Below are 16,023 nucleotides of genomic sequence, written 5' to 3' on the forward strand. Positions count from 1 at the left end.
TTCACCATTCCTTCCCCTTTGGGAATTCCTAGGGTTAATCCAAGGCCCAGCTTTGGTCTCATTTTGGAACCTAAAGAAGATAGGTTATACAACAAAGGAAAATGAAGCCCAGAGAAGGTGACTGCCAACAACCAGGCTAGCTCCATTTCAGTGCACTTCTTTGACTTTTTTGGTTCAAGTTTATCTGCTTTGGCTCTTTGTTAAAATAAGCTTCATTAATTTGAGTGTATCTTCCTGGTTTCTGGTCCCAGGTATCCTGATTTCTTTCCACACTATGGCATGAAAGCTGTTTCTCCAGCTGCTCCCTCTGGATCATGATATTTTGTAGGCATTTCTGCACTCTCCTAAAAAAACTCTGGTCTGCTAGGACAAGCTATTTCCATTCCCTTTGCCTTCTCATAGAAGCCTTCACGGAGCAGTGGTTAAAGAATTTGCCTGCTAACTGAAGAGTCAGCAGTTCAAACCCATCAGCTGCTCAGTGGGAAAAAGATGAGGCAGTCTGCTTCTATAAAGATTATAGCCTTAGAAACCCTCTGGGGCACTTCTACGATGTCTTATAGGTTGCTAAGTTGGAATCAACTCAGTGGCAGTGGGTTTGCCTTCTCATGGATCTATAGTATACATTTCTAAGTTAAAAGTAATTTCTATGTGAATGCAAGTGGTCTGTCTTATATTATGAATTTTAGAATGCTCAATATCCTACATTTACTTTTCATTACATACAATACTGGTTTCCTTGAATTTTGGAAGAAGTGGGTATTCTGCCAAAGAGTCAAGTGTGATTAGCTTGGTGAAGTCAGCACATTTCTTCACTGACCAAAGCACTTGACTGCTAACCAGGAGGCTGGCGGTTCAAACCCACCAGCCACTCTTTGGAAAGAAGGTTGGGCAATCTACTTCCGTAGTGATATTGCCTCAGAAACCCAAGGAGGGGTCGCTATGAGTTGGGTCCGACTCGATGGCAATAACAACAACAATAACATAAAACAAACCTTCCCTTTCAGGTATTAGAGGAATGGAAACAGTAAAGAAACAAGTAAACCAAATATAGGAAATGTACTAAAATGAAGTAGGTTGTCTTACTCTGCTTTGGTAAAATCAAACCAAAAAAACCAAACTCACTGCCATTGAGTCGGATCCAACTCATAGCAAGCCCTCCTTGGGTTTCCAAGGTGGTATCACTTTGGAAGTAGATTGCCCAATCTTCCTTCTGAGGAGTGGCTGGTGGGTTTGAACTGCCAGTCTTCTGGTTAGCAGCCAAATGCCTCAGAATAGGTAAATAAGGTAACTTTGGTCAAGTTTATTCCAGAACTTACCCAAACACATTTTTTAAATTCAATTCTGTAAAGTGATCTGGTGTTTCAAATACATGCTTATTAATTTAAAATATAAATAATGTCATTCATGCAGCCATTAAAATAGTTGTCAATGAATAAGCACATACAAAGGAAATGATGAGGCACTGAGTTTTACTCTCCCCAATGCACTGAGAAATAAGGATTTCCTGAATCAAGATAGGTAGCAATTTCTGGAGCCACCCATATGTTACACCTACAATGGCAGAGTAGGGCCAGAGCTATCAAATGCTCAGTGGTACAGAAGTATTAGAATGGTCAGACAGAAATTGTCACAATGCCCTCATGAGAAGACGGGGAGAATACGAAGTTTCCTGGACTAAAGAAGATAAGAGACAACTATCCAGAAAGGTATTTCATTTTTCACAAAGACCCTCGGAGGTCTTCTTCTAGTAGGCCTGTAAGACTAAAGTCATGATATACTCATCAAGTACACACCATAGATGAAACATGAATAACATTTAAAGAAACTAATTAGATAAAATATGGTGCAGGTGAAGAAGAAATTGTGTAAGAGGAAACATAAATACTAGCAGAAGGATTATTATTATTATTTAATGACCGACTAGAGGTAAATTCCAAGAGAATCAGGCAAATCATCTTGTTTAAACATAAATAACACAAAATTCACTGAAGGATTTCCCTAAATGAAATTGAATGTCACCTCAGTGCTTCTCTGACATCAGTACTTCTCAGTTACTTAAGTGTGTGATTCTCAATTGCTGAATTATCAATTTGTGTTAATTATTGATGCTGTAACTGTAGAGAATTATCTTTGCAGAAACTACTGAAATTTCTATCTTTTCTTAACTTGAGATCCCACATTTATGGGGGAAGACAGGAATTAAAGTATGTGTTTCATGTAAATATACTATATGAAGAAGTCTAGAGAAAGGGCTCTTTTAATAGAAAGCTTGAATTTTTCATCACTTAAGTATGATCAATGATATAAAATTGGTATTTTTCAGATATGTTAGTAAGAAAAGTGGTCAAGACTTAGTGTTCTTAAGACCCCTTCTTAGCTAAAAAATACTTAAAATCTTGTTTGTGGACCTGACCTGACTCGATGGCAGTAAGTTTTTTTTTTCTGGGGGGGGGGTCGGTATCTGTAGTTGCAGTAGTAGTAATCATAAAAAATAAAAACAAGAGGAAAAGCACACACTTATTTTGCTAAGTACTTCTAATTATCCTCACTTTAGAAATGAGGAATCTAAGGGAAGTGAAGTTATGTAATTTACTCAAGATAACAGAAACAACAGCAAGCAGAGCTGGGATTCAAATCCAGCTTTTCAGTTAGACTCTTTCAGTATAGACTCTTAAACCGGTAAGTTATACTAGTATATCAAATTGAAAAGAGATTGACCATACCAGATTGATCTAGTATGACTAGGTCAAGTAATTTTAATTAAACAATGAAAAAGAGAAAACAAAACACATCAGAGTTCTTTAAAGATCCATAACCAAACCTAACCTACTGTTAGTGAGTCAATTCTGACTCACAGTGAACTCTCCAGGACAGAGTAAAACTGCCCCATAGGGTTTCCAAGGCTGTAAACCTTTATGGAAGTAGACTGCCTCACCTTTCTCCCACAGAGCAGCTGGTAGGTTTAAACTATCAACCTTTGGTTAGCAGCAGAATCCTTTAACCACTGTGCCATGAGAGTTCAGGGGATATATGACTGGCATTTAAACAGCAACTTCAGACTTTGCAGGGACCCTCAGAAATCATCTAAACCAAGAAAAACAAACTCACTGCTGTCAAGCCGAATCTGACCCTCCTTGGGTTTCCAAGGTGGTATCTCTACGGAAGTAGACTGTCCAGTAATGTAACTCATCATCCCATTAATAAAGGAACAAATCACACTCAAATGTAATGGCTTGTTAAAATTTGATTCTCTTTACATTTCTATGCAGTGTTCTTTTTATTACACTATCTAATATGGTCACCTAATCATATGAATTTTTGAATTTCCAAAAGGTAAGAATTTATATACTGCTATATAAACTACTTTTTGAAATAAATTAAGATGAGATTTAGAAAGCTCTTAGCTGCATATGGCAACAATCCAAAAATTATTCTAAGTAAGGATGATTTTTCAAATGAATTTATCCCATACAGGCCTCCCTCACTACCTGAAAAGCAGAGTGTTTCTATGAAACCCTTCGTAAGCCAAAGTGGTGTAAACGGAAGAAGCAAATACCATTAATTTACATGGAAAAAATTTTTGTGCATTCCCAGACCTAGAAAATAACCTACCAAATCATATCAAATAATACATTAAGCTTAAAATAACACTAACATGTAGTGTTCACAGATACAGTTCAAAGCTATGGTGGCCTGATGCTGAGTGTAGTTCCCAGAGAAGGAGCTTGGAGGAGCTGGCCTCTTTAATGGCTCACTGAAAAGTGAACTCTGAACGCTAGTTTCGCTTTTCACCTTTTCTTCCTGAAAGTGAAAATCCCCTTTGGATTTCTTTAGGTTAACAAAAACAGGTCCCAATAATGTAGGTCTTTTGTACAAGTGGAGTGGCATAAAGCAAACTTTAGAAAAGCAAGGGTTATCTGTATCATGTTAAGTGAGATTATTTTAGAATTTTAATTTGAAACTCATTTTTAAAAGTCGTTTTGCTGATAAACAATTAGTATAATAATGAGCTACTTAAGCTAATCAAGCTACTTAATTATATTACAGAATTAGAAAACTATTAAAGAAATGGAGTGGGAGAATGGTTTTTACCTTACTAAATTTTGCTGCACACATTCAACCTTCATTAATATTTGGACACCAGTCTGAGAGTGAACGTAGGCTTTCAACCTGAAATAAAAATGTCACACTGAAGGAAGCACATTGGATTTTTAAGATATTTTAAGACTGTCTCATTAAGACTATGCTTTTCAGAGCACCTAATAATACTGAAAATTCATCCAACCAAGCATAGAAAAGAGGTTAAAGATATTTTCTAGCCAAGACTTGAATAAAAACTTAACTTTCTTCTCTCTCTTCAATTAAGTAGCTTAACTTAAGAAATACCTAGTTGAGTTAAATTAAATTAATCTGGCTATTTTATATTGTTTTAAACTTTAAAATTCATTTAGTGTCATGTTGTTGTTGTTGTTATTTGCCGTCGAGTCAGCCCTGACTCATAGCGACCCCTCCTTGGGTTTCCGAGGCAGTATCACTACGGAAGTAGGATTGACCAACCTTCCTTCTGAGGAGTGGCTGGTGGGTTTGAACCGCCAGCCTTCTGGTTAGCAGTCAAGTGCCTTAGGCACTATGCTACCAGAGCTCCCGTTTAGTGTCATATATCTAGCAAATGCACAAAAACATTATCAAGACATTGTCAAATGTCTTACTGCCAGGTATATGGCTAATGAGGAAAATAAGATTGTCAAGCAGAAGGGAAAAAAACCGACTATCGCTGTTCCAAACACACTGACTGATATGGGTTATGGATCTGTTCACTCTGATTCTAAAATTTGACATTTTAGAATCCAGTCAGTCTAAATTTTAAACATCACAGGTTATTCTGGAATCAAAACAAGCATTCATTTCCCAAGCAGGTATCATCTAATCAAAGGCAGTAAGCTGGGTTATTGCATAAGACCATTAATAACTTAAATTCTTGATAACAGCTTCCTTTTTCAGAGTGCTGCCTACTATGTGTTAGGCCTTATACTAGGTGCTTTATACATTTTACTTCTTTTAAGCTTTCTTTAGTAGATCTTTTCTTTAGTAGATCTCTTTAGTACATCTTATCATTCCATTTTACTAATGAAAAACATTAAGGCCCAGAAGTTAAGTAACTTCCTCCTGACTGCATAGCTAATAACTGGACAGCGCCAGCTATTTTAACCAGATATTCATGACTGAATCCATTATGCCATGACCGTCACTTTTGTCCATGCTATATTTCTGGACAGGAAGCAGAGTGTACGAGTTTTGTGAAGACATGGCAGAAACACAATTTCCCATCTTTAGCAATTACCTGGAAACTCTTAATATTCATTTCAGGGACTTTAAATTCAATTTGAAAGATAATTTAGTATAAGGGTAAAGAGTGCAGACTCTAATGCCAGACTGCCTAGGTTTTAATTCTGATTTCCCCAGTTATTAACTATATGAAATTATTTAACTACTTTATGGCTCAGTTTCTCCATCTATAAAATATGTATAATAAAGGTAATCTACCTTATACAGTAGGAGCTCTGACAGTGTAGTGCCGAAGGCAACTGACTGCTAACCAGAGGACTGGTGGATCAAATCAACTAGCCACTCCTCAGAAGGAAGGTTAGGCAATCTACTTCTGTAGTGATACTGCCTCAAAAACCCAAGGAGGGGTCTCTATGAGTCAGGTTCGACTCAAGGGCTTACAACAACAACCTTATATAGTTACTATGAGGATTAAATGAATTAATACATGAAAGATGCTTATGAGAGTATCTAAGCACAGTATACAGTAAATGTCAGTGATTCATGATGATGAATCCTTGATTAAATACCAAGGAAATGGGGTAGAAAGTAAATTACACTGACATGTTACATGCTAATAAAATATCATCGCTTTACATAATAAATGTGAACATTAACAAGAGAGGTCATGGCTTTATCTCATAAATATGCACATAACAAGTACCTGAACATTTTTAATAATTTCAGAAAAGTTCCATTTTTGAAACATACCTTTGACGAATTACAGGATCAGACTTTTCAGGATCAATATAAGTCCTTAGGATTTCATTAATAGTTTTATTATCTGGTACCCTTCCCAGAAATGGAGAGAGAGAAATAAACCCACATTATTATTTATAATTTTCTACTAAAGGTATTAACTTAGAATTACTAAATCTTGTGGCTTTCTTGCTTAAATAACTGAACACAGACAGACCTTTTATTTTACTCTTGGCAAAATATAACACCCTTTTAAAAAAAATTACTCAGAAAAAAGTTCAAAAAGACTTCTTGGACACACTTAACAAGATCTTAAAAAACAACATTTTAAGAAGCTCCCTGTAAGTCAATTACAAAAATGTGAAGCCTCTTTTAACACACACCTGTGTTCAAACATGAAAGAAGCCAAGATGTGGAATTTCAGAAATAAAAATCTTAAAAAAAAAAAAAAAATTTAGATGATGCTAATTTCATGGAATGCTCAAATTTATTCATTATAACTCAAAAAGCAAGATTAAAATCTGATACATATGTCCCTGGAGACAAAGTATTTGATGTTTTCCAACTTTCTTATGTGTCCATTGTTTTAAACTATAAAGCTTAGAAACAAAATTTGAAACAGAATTTTCCTCTATCATTCATACATGCTCATATATGCTATCATGCTATATACTCCATCTGTAAAACTTAAGTTATTCCCCATCTTTTAGTCTAGTATGGAACTTCAAATTAGAAAGTCCATTACAAAAATCCACATGACAATCACAGAGGTTATGTAAACTAGTTAAAAAGCAACTTTAAAATTTTCCTAACCTCTAAAGAATCAAATAGTACATAACAATTAAAAATTTCTTATATGATACTGGAAACTATTCACATGAAAAAAAGTAGGATAAAAAAATTGCTTATGCAAATGAATACATACATGCATATACACACACACATATGAATGTATGTATACATACATACATATCTATATATATATGTGTCTGAAGGATAGTCATAATATAATCTTTGGATAAGTTATGTAAGTAATATTTGCATAAGTAATTTTTGCATAGGAGAATTGTAGTCATTTTCATTTCTGTTCTTTTTAGAATTTTTTTTTCCTGTATCACACATATAGGCATTTATATAATGTATATGCATTGTTTGAAGAAAAGTAAGTGAATATTCTATATAATCACACACCTTAAGAAATAGAAAAGTTTCAGTCCCCTTGATTCTCCACCCTCTCTTCCTCCCAGCTAAGTAACCATCATTATTTTTATGCTAATCTTTTCCTGGAGAGTCCTATCACCTCCTTACATAATCTTTGAAGAGTACAGTGTTCAGTCTTCTGGTGGTATTTTTCCACCCTAAGTTTAAACACAGAATCAAAGTGTATGTATTCTTCCATAACTTGCTTTCCTTCTTTAACATTATATCTGAGATTCATCCATGTTCATATATATAGCTGTAGCTCACTCATTTTCTGTGGTATCTAACTTTCATTGTGTGAACATATCACAGCTTAAGCAATCCAGACTACTCCTGACAAACATTTGGGTTAGCAGCTTTATGTTAAATGGAAAGACTTAAAACCAAATCAATCTTTTTTTTGGGGGGGGGGAACCAAAATCAATTCTTAACATACAACAGTGACACTATACCTTTTTTCTATGTACACAGCTTGACTCTGAGGAAACAGAAGCTTCACATGCCAACAAAACTGTTGATTTCTAAGAGACAAAATTATCATGTGAGTGTCAGGGTACACAATAAAAGTCTGAATGCAAATCGAACTTCCTGAATTTACATTTTAATAATTCTAAAGTACCCTCAGAATTTAACATCTTTTCTACTAAGAGCTAGTTCTCTTTTTCAGGATTTTAGAAGCTATGCTTCTGAAACAATGTACTTGTAAGATTTTTCAAGCAGGAAGAAGAAAAAACTGAAGCCATTCTGAATTCACAGGACTTCGCATTCCTGATTTAGAAAGAAATTTCTTATAGTTCTAGGGCTCCTGAGATTGGTTTGCTACTACTTTAAAGTTTACAAATAAAGTTCTTCAGGACAAAAAACAGTACCTGATGTTTTTGCTTGACTAGTCTGGAAATTAGGTAAATGAAGTATTATTTGGCTGGCTGCAGATAAACTTCCTAGGCATGAGTATGTGCATTCAGTAGCAAAACAGAAGACAAGCTGATTGCTGAGAAGAATGCACTCTAAAAGTCCTTTTGCTTTCAGGTCTAAACTTTAGCTTGATATAGGACTGTCAGTAACAATTCACTGAATGTCTGATTTTAGAGAAATTACCGTATGTTGTATTTAACAAATCAAAATGGTGGTGACACCAGACACCATACCTTTTTTAAAACAATTTAAAGCTCAAAATACACGTGAACCCATTACAGAAACATAAATGTCTTCACCACATAATGGCTTTATGTGTTTTCCTTACTTAGAAGAAATTTCTAAAAATCTATTGGCAAGTTAATGGCTGGTAGCATCTCATCCAAGCAGTGGCCATTATCCTTTAGCTACCCCGTAGCAACATGATGCAAAAATCTAAAGTAATTTTTTTTAATACAATATAGTAGAGTATCTTCCACCAAATATTTATGTGATTTAATCCAACTTTTGGAAGAAGATAATGAGCATGAAACTAAACAAAAATCCTCTCATTAAGGCAAGTCATCACAGGTCTGTATGTAGTAACTGTTGTTGTTATTATATGCCATTGAGTTGAACCTGACTCATAGTGACCCCTCCTTGGGTTTCCGAGGCAGTATCACTACGGAAGTAGATTGCCCAACCTTCCTTCCGAGGAGTGGCTGGTGGGTTTGAACCGCCAGCCTTCTGGTTAGCAGTCAAATGCCTTAGGTACTATGTTACCAGGTACTATCTTTAATAAAAAGTCAGTTCTAGCACTAGATAGAGAAAAATGTGCTTGATTATGTTGACAGTGCCACTACCATGTAAGAAATGATCATGTTAAGTTCATTATTTTTGATAGAACAAAACTATGAAGTATCCTTCCCTAATCTAAAGACCAGATGCTTAAAATTTCAGGGGAACACACTTAAAACAAAAACAAACATTTGAACTGTCTAAGGTGCAACTATTGGTCTCTCCCCATCTACAGCAAAGAAAAGTGTGTGTGTGTGTGTGTGGGGGGGGTAGATGCAAGGATATAATTAGTCTAAAGGACTAATAGACCACATGCACCCCAGCCTCCATGATCCCAAGACCATTGTTATCACTGTTGACCGCTCTGAGAGAGATTGCAACAGAGGTCCCAGACAGAGTGGGAGAAAAATGTGGAACCAAACTCAAAATCATAAAAAAGACCAGGCTTACCTTACTGGTTTAATAAAGACTGGTGGAACCCCTGAAACTATGGCCCTTAGAAACCCTTCAAGCCTGGAACTGAACTCAACCCCATGGCTCAACTTTCATAAACAGGAATACCCAGAGAGGTACACACTCCTTAGAATAATCAACCATACAAGATCAAAAGGGCAGCATTTGTCTAGGGATAAAGCTCAGAAGGCAGTAAGGACAGGAAAGAAGAAATAGAAACAGTAAGCACAAGGAGGAAGCGGAAGAGTGCTATTATTTTGTGGGAATTGTAATGAATGTCACTAAATAAAATGTGTATAAATTATTGAACGGAAAACCAATTTTCTCTGTAAACTTTCACCCACATCACCATATAAAATCAAAACAAAAAACTTTTTAATACAAACGCAACAGCAATACTTTTAAGTCATTCTTCATTTCTGTTAAACTGGCACAGCATAATATTATCACCAAGAGACTGAGAGATAGCACATTTCTCTTTTAGTAATCTTAGTGTATAGTTTCTTTCTATATGTATTTGTTTTCTCATATTAAATTACAGTGACACAAGGGATCACTGACTTGTCATCTTGTAGTAGTGTAAATCATACTCAACCACCTCAATCACTGTTTGGTTAATTTCAAGAACCATTCGCCTTTACTAACATTTGTTGTTGTTGTTATGTGCCATCGAGTTGGACCTGACTCATAGCGACCCCTCCTTGGTTTCCGAGGCAGTATCACTACAGAAGTAGATTGCCCCATCTTCCTTCCAAGGAGTGGCTGGTGGGTTTGAACTGCCAGCCTTCTGGTCAGCAGTTAAGTGCCTTAGGCACTACGTTACCAGAACTCCTTTACTAACATTTAGTAGTCCCTAAATACTTTCGACAATCCAAGGAGGGGTCACTATGAGTCGGGTCCAACTCGACGGCACATAACAACAACCAATACTTTCAGAAAGTACTTAACATTCCAAACAGCTCTTAGAAATTATTTTATTTGCTGTACTTAACTATAGTTGTGGTTACAATGAAGTCCTTCAATATTACTTATACACACAATCACACAATTAAATTATGAGTATAAACTTTTTTTTATACATTCTGCCTTACTTTAAAAGTGAAATCTGAAAAGGACACGTTCACTTTTAATAATGGTGATCTTCAACTATTCCAAAAACAAAGTTTAACTAACTAACATCATGTCATATTGTGATATCTTTTTTTCTTGTAAGAAATAATAGGTTGTAAATATGGTTGATGATCCTTTATATTGTCCCTTGATTCAATGTCCTTCCCCCTAGTGTTGGAGGTAATTACTATCGTGAAGTTAGGTGAGTATTTTTGTTACGTATTTTTAATAATACATATCTATAAACAATATAGTATTTTGTGTGATGTACCATTTTAAATGGTATCATACTAAAAACATTGTTTTATTTTTTCATTCACATATATTTTGGAGATTATTCATAACACATATAGATTTAATTAATTTTAATTACTATATAGTATTCCACTGTGTGAACAAAGGCAAATTATATCCACTCTACTAATGACAGTTATGACTGCTTCCAGTTTAGCATTTGTTCGTCCATATTATAGTGGTGGTGGTTGTCAGTTGTTGCAAGTTGATTCCAAAACAGAATGTATAGGGAAAGCTATTTTACTTCCACTGGTACAGTCAAGCTGCCACCTGCTAGCCAGAAGGCTGGTGATTCAAACCTGCCCAGAGGCAGGGTTGGCAATCTGCTTCCAGCAGGTCACTGCTTTAAAAACCCTACGGAGCAGTTCTACTCTGCACATAAAGGATCGCTATGAGTTGGAATAGACTGTCAGCAAGTAATAACAACTGATACACAGAGCTAAAATTTACCTTTACTGAGAAACTCCCTGTACTTGTTTTATTCTATTTGGTGGTATAAGAGGCATTTTGAGAATAGTAATTCAGAATGTAAATGATGTAAGTGAAAGAGTGGGCAAACAAAGGTTGAATGGTATTGTATAAAAGAATTCCTGAAATGGGTGAGTTAATTATCTCTTTAAGTAGTTTCCAATTCTTTAGCATTTCTGAAATTCATGTAAACTCTGACATGGGTTATCAAAATCTCTTCTTAAGACTCAAAGGATAAAGTTTGTTTCCCATTTTTCATAATTATATAGACATATCAAGGAAAGATTATAAAACAGTATGTCCTATTAAGCATACACACACACACACGCACAGAAATTCCATCAATATTACTTGTAGGTGGTAAGATTAAGTAATTTTAAGTCTTTTAAGTTTCTTCAAAGAACATTATTTTGTAATGGAAAAAAAATGAAAATTAGTATTTTGGCGAGTGTCTACATGAACATACGTAAGTTTCTGTATTTTGGATTATTTTCTAAGGACAGATTCTAAGAAGTAGAATCATTAGGAAAGGGGCCCTGGTGGCACACTGGTTAAGAGCTTGGCAGGGAACTGTAAAGTCAGCAATTACAACCTACTAGCTGCTTTGCAGGAGAAAGACGTGGCAGTCTGCTTACGTCAAGATTAAACCAAACCAAACTCACTGCCAATGAATGTGATCCGACTCACAGCGACCCCTCCTTGGGTTTCCAAGGCAGTATCACTATGAAAGTAGATTGCCCATCTTCCTTCTGAGGAGTGGTTGGTGGGTTTGAACCACTAGCCTTCTGGTTAGCAGTCAAATGCCTTAGGCACTACACTACCAGAGCTCCTTCCGTCAAGATTACAGCCTTGGAATCTAGAGTACATGGGGTAGCTCTACCCTGTTCTATGAGTTGTAATGGACTCTAAGGGTTTGGTTTGGTTTAGAATCACTAAGAAAGGATAGGGTTTCTCAACCTCAGCACTACAGACATTTTGGGCCAGATAATTCTTTTTTTCCCATTTTTTATGGGGGGCGGGGAGAAGAGGGCTGTCCTGTGCATTGTAGGCATCCCAGGCCTCCACTCACTTGATGCCACTAGCAATTCCACCCACTCCTAGGTCTGACAACTAAAAATACCTCCAGACACTGCAAACCAGGGGATAAAAGTTTGAATATTTACTATTACTCATAACGTATTAAAGCTACTGTTCCCTACATTCAATAAAATGCCTTCAACCATAACAATGTCATTGTGTCCTTGGCATATTTATCAAAATTCTCAAGAATGAAAACACTGTACCTAAAATAGTCCAGTTAACTTAGGCACTTCAAAGCACTATACTGAGTTGGTAACAGACCACAGAATAAGGTGGCAATTATTAAACCTTAATGTTTCCTCTGGACAACTTGACAGAGTAACAGAAACACTGACCTCCTCTCTGAGTCCTATGAAACCAAATTAACTATTCATGCATAGCAAAGTTTTTCTCTCCCTCTCCCCAAAGCATGTATTTCTCAATGGCAGCAGTACTACCCAAAGGGTGAAAACTGGTTCTTGGAAAGGCAAAAAAAAAAAAAAAAAACTTTCCCATGTATGGCTCAGGGACATTGATAACATTTTTCATGTTGTGCCACCACTACTGCTATCCATTTCCAAAATATTTTACCACCATTAGCATAAAATCAACATCCCCCAAATAAAAGCTTCCCTCCCCTTGCTCAATCCCTCCTATCTCTGGTAACCAATGAACCTATCTAGGAACTGCCCCTAACCCCATCCCTGGTAAGCAACAAAGGAAGTTCCCTTCCATGTATAAACTCTTCCTTGACTTTTTACAATAGTGGACTAATACAATATTTGTCCTTTTGTGACTGACTTATTTCACTAAGCATAATGTACTTACTTCAAGTTCATCCACATCATGCAGTGTTTTGCAGAGTCTATCTACATTATTCTTTAGGGTTGCATAGTATTCCATTGTGTGTGTTTATTACAGTTTGGTTCTCCATTCCTCCACTGATGGGCACTTACATTGTTTCCATCTCTTTGCTACTGTGAATAGTGCTGTGATGAACATGGGTGTGCACATATCTATTTGTGTCCTGGCTCTCACTTCTTATAGGTTATATACCTAGTAATGGGATAGCTGGATCAAATGATATTTCTATTTCCAACTTTCTAAATAATTGCCATACTGATTTCTACAGTGGTTGTAGCATTTTAGAGTTCTACCAGCAGTATATGAGAGTACCAATCTCTTCACATCTTTGCCAGCATTTGTTTATTTTCTGCCTTGTTGAACTTTGCTATTAATGCTGGGGTTAGATATAATGGTTTGTTGTCCTCCAAAGGGCCACTGTATGTAAAGATATAGAGCGTATATCCATATTACCAAAACATCAGGAGATGGAGAAAGATTATGGGAAAAATGTCTAAACAGATTCTGGGATGTGTAAAGGGGTATGTGTCAGTGACAATGAAAAAAAGTCCAAAAACCCACTGAGAACTGACACAGATGTTACATGTATTAAATGATAAAAATAAATATACTTTACTTCAGTGAGTCAATACAGGAAGCTTATTTACCAGCCCTTACATTTTAGAACTATTAAGGATCAATTTCTACTATATTTTCATCCTGTTAACGGTGGTGGGACTGGTTCTATACCCATAAACCAAACCGAACACGTTGCTCTCATGTCAATTCCAACTCACAATGGACTTTATAGGACAGAGAACTGTCCCATAGGGTTTCCAAGGCTGTAATCTTTAAGGAAGCAGCCTGCCTCATCTTTCTTCCTAAGAGTAGCAGGTGGGTTTGAACCACAGAACCTTTTAGCTAGCAGCTGAGTGCTTAACCACTGCACCACCAGGGCTCCTTTTCTTTACCCATATACACAATTATTCTTTTGACCTCATCACTTAAAACTGCCAACTCTCATCTCCATCTTTGGAGGGAACAATCCCAAGGAAGAATATGTAAATGAAGTCAAATTCATTGCTCTTTTCTACAACGGACAGCAGTGAGGTTTTATTTTTTTTCCTACAATAAGATGTTCACACTTACTTACATTCCCTCCAAAAAATCCAAATAAAAATGGAATAATTTTACTCATCAGATTGACAAAGAAATATTTAAATTGGAAATTCTGAGGAACAGTGGGGAAATGGACACTTTTCTTTGTTTAGAGAAGTAGAAATTGGTGCAAGCTTTTGGTAGCTTAATTTCACAAAAGCTATAAATAAAAATTCTTAATTGAAAATGTATACATATTTTTGCCTCAGCAGTTTTATTTCCAGAAATTTATCCCAAGAAAATAATTGGGCAAGTACATGTTGTTGTTGTTATGTGCCGTCGAGTCAAACCCGACTCATAGCGACCCCTCCTTGGGTTTCCGAGGCAGTATCACTACGGAAGTAGGATTGCCCAACCATCCTTCTGAGGAGTGGCTGGTGGGTTTGAACCGCCAGCCGTCTGGTTAGCAGGCAAGTGTCTTAGCCACTATGCTACCAGAGCTCCCGGGCAAGTACATAGTGAGTTTCATATAAAATATCCTCTTTACCACTTTTTGTAATAGAAAAAAATTAGTAACAACTTAAATGTACATCAACAAACCGTATATTAATTAAATCATAGTACACCTACACAATGAATGTTACGTAGTCATAAAAAATGAGGCAGAACAATAAACACTGATAGAGAAAAACATGTGTGGAATGATAGCATTTATATTTAAAATGTAGATTCACACGTGTATTTACAAGCCTGAAGGACGCAACTCAAACTTTTAACTGTTATTTCTTGAAACAGGCAATGCTGTTTCTTGATGTTATAAAAGGTCTTAGTTCTTACTTTATCTATGTCTATAATAAATAAATCTTACATAATGATGTTTTCGTGGGCAAGTGTGGGAAGGCAGTGACAGAAAAGACAGGAATAACTGTAGCACTTTTTTTAGACTTAAAAATATTTCATTATTAAAATTATTCATATAAAATATCTCCTTTTATCTCAGATATTATTACCCAACCAGAACTATGGTAACCTATATAATCATTTTTGATTGCCTCAAAACTATCTCACTCAACAAATCTGCCACAACTAAGAGGTTATATATGGAAGCTGAATTCTAAGCACTGATTTCTAATACCAAGCTTAAAGAAACTTGAATAGTCCTGTTCTTAAAAAAAAAAAAAAAAAAAAATCACCAATTCTCATTCCACTCGTCACTGATTAACCAACATTTACTCAAAGATCACACCTAAGGGCTTGCTAGGCATTAGGGGCACAAAATGTCTGAGGGAGGCCCAGCTAAAGCAGATCTTTTTTTAGGGTACCAAGTCAATCACCAACCTTGGGAGCTGTGTTTTTCTTTCTTTATGAGAGGAGTATATGATTTTCACATGAAAGCACTTGTTTTTTATTGATATCATACACAGCATGAATCCTCAATACACTGTAATGCCCAGAAGTAGGACAGGACGGAAGTTAAGCAGATTCTGGGTTTGAGATCCACTCTTAAAACATATTATTCATAAGATATTGAGCAAGAGACTTCGTTTCTGTGTGTCCCTGGTATCTCACATTAATATGAGGGTAACAGTTTTATTTATATTATAGGATTAAATGAGTAAACACACGTCAAACGTTTAGAACATATGCAATGAAAAATTTTACGCTATAGTTAATGCAGCAACAGCAAAGGTTTTTTAAAAAAAGTAAAATGAAGAGATTACAGAGAGAGCTATCATTCTGACACCTAACTCTCCTAATAAGTGTTCCTATAGTATACTCAGG

The 16,023-nt window shown here is 35.9% G+C and overlaps 1 protein-coding gene across 1 annotated transcript in view; it reads right to left on the reverse strand.

Annotated features, from left to right (window-relative positions):
* The window catches only part of ZNHIT6 (zinc finger HIT-type containing 6), a 72,292-nt gene that overhangs the window by 24,940 nt on the left and 31,329 nt on the right, over positions 1 to 16,023 (reverse strand). Inside the window, exons 6-8 of the mRNA XM_007946194.2 lie at positions 7,677 to 7,745; positions 6,037 to 6,117; positions 4,093 to 4,170 (exon numbers count right to left, since the gene is read on the reverse strand). Of these exons, the coding sequence (XP_007944385.1) occupies positions 4,093 to 4,170; positions 6,037 to 6,117; positions 7,677 to 7,745 (228 nt within the window). The remainder of the gene's footprint in view (positions 1 to 4,092; positions 4,171 to 6,036; positions 6,118 to 7,676; positions 7,746 to 16,023) is intronic.

The sequence above is a fragment of the Orycteropus afer genome, unplaced genomic scaffold (genome assembly GCF_000298275.1).
Source record: "Orycteropus afer afer isolate SDZICR_OR568_19922 unplaced genomic scaffold, OryAfe1.0 scaffold00152, whole genome shotgun sequence".
Classification (NCBI taxonomy): Eukaryota; Metazoa; Chordata; class Mammalia; order Tubulidentata; family Orycteropodidae; genus Orycteropus; species Orycteropus afer.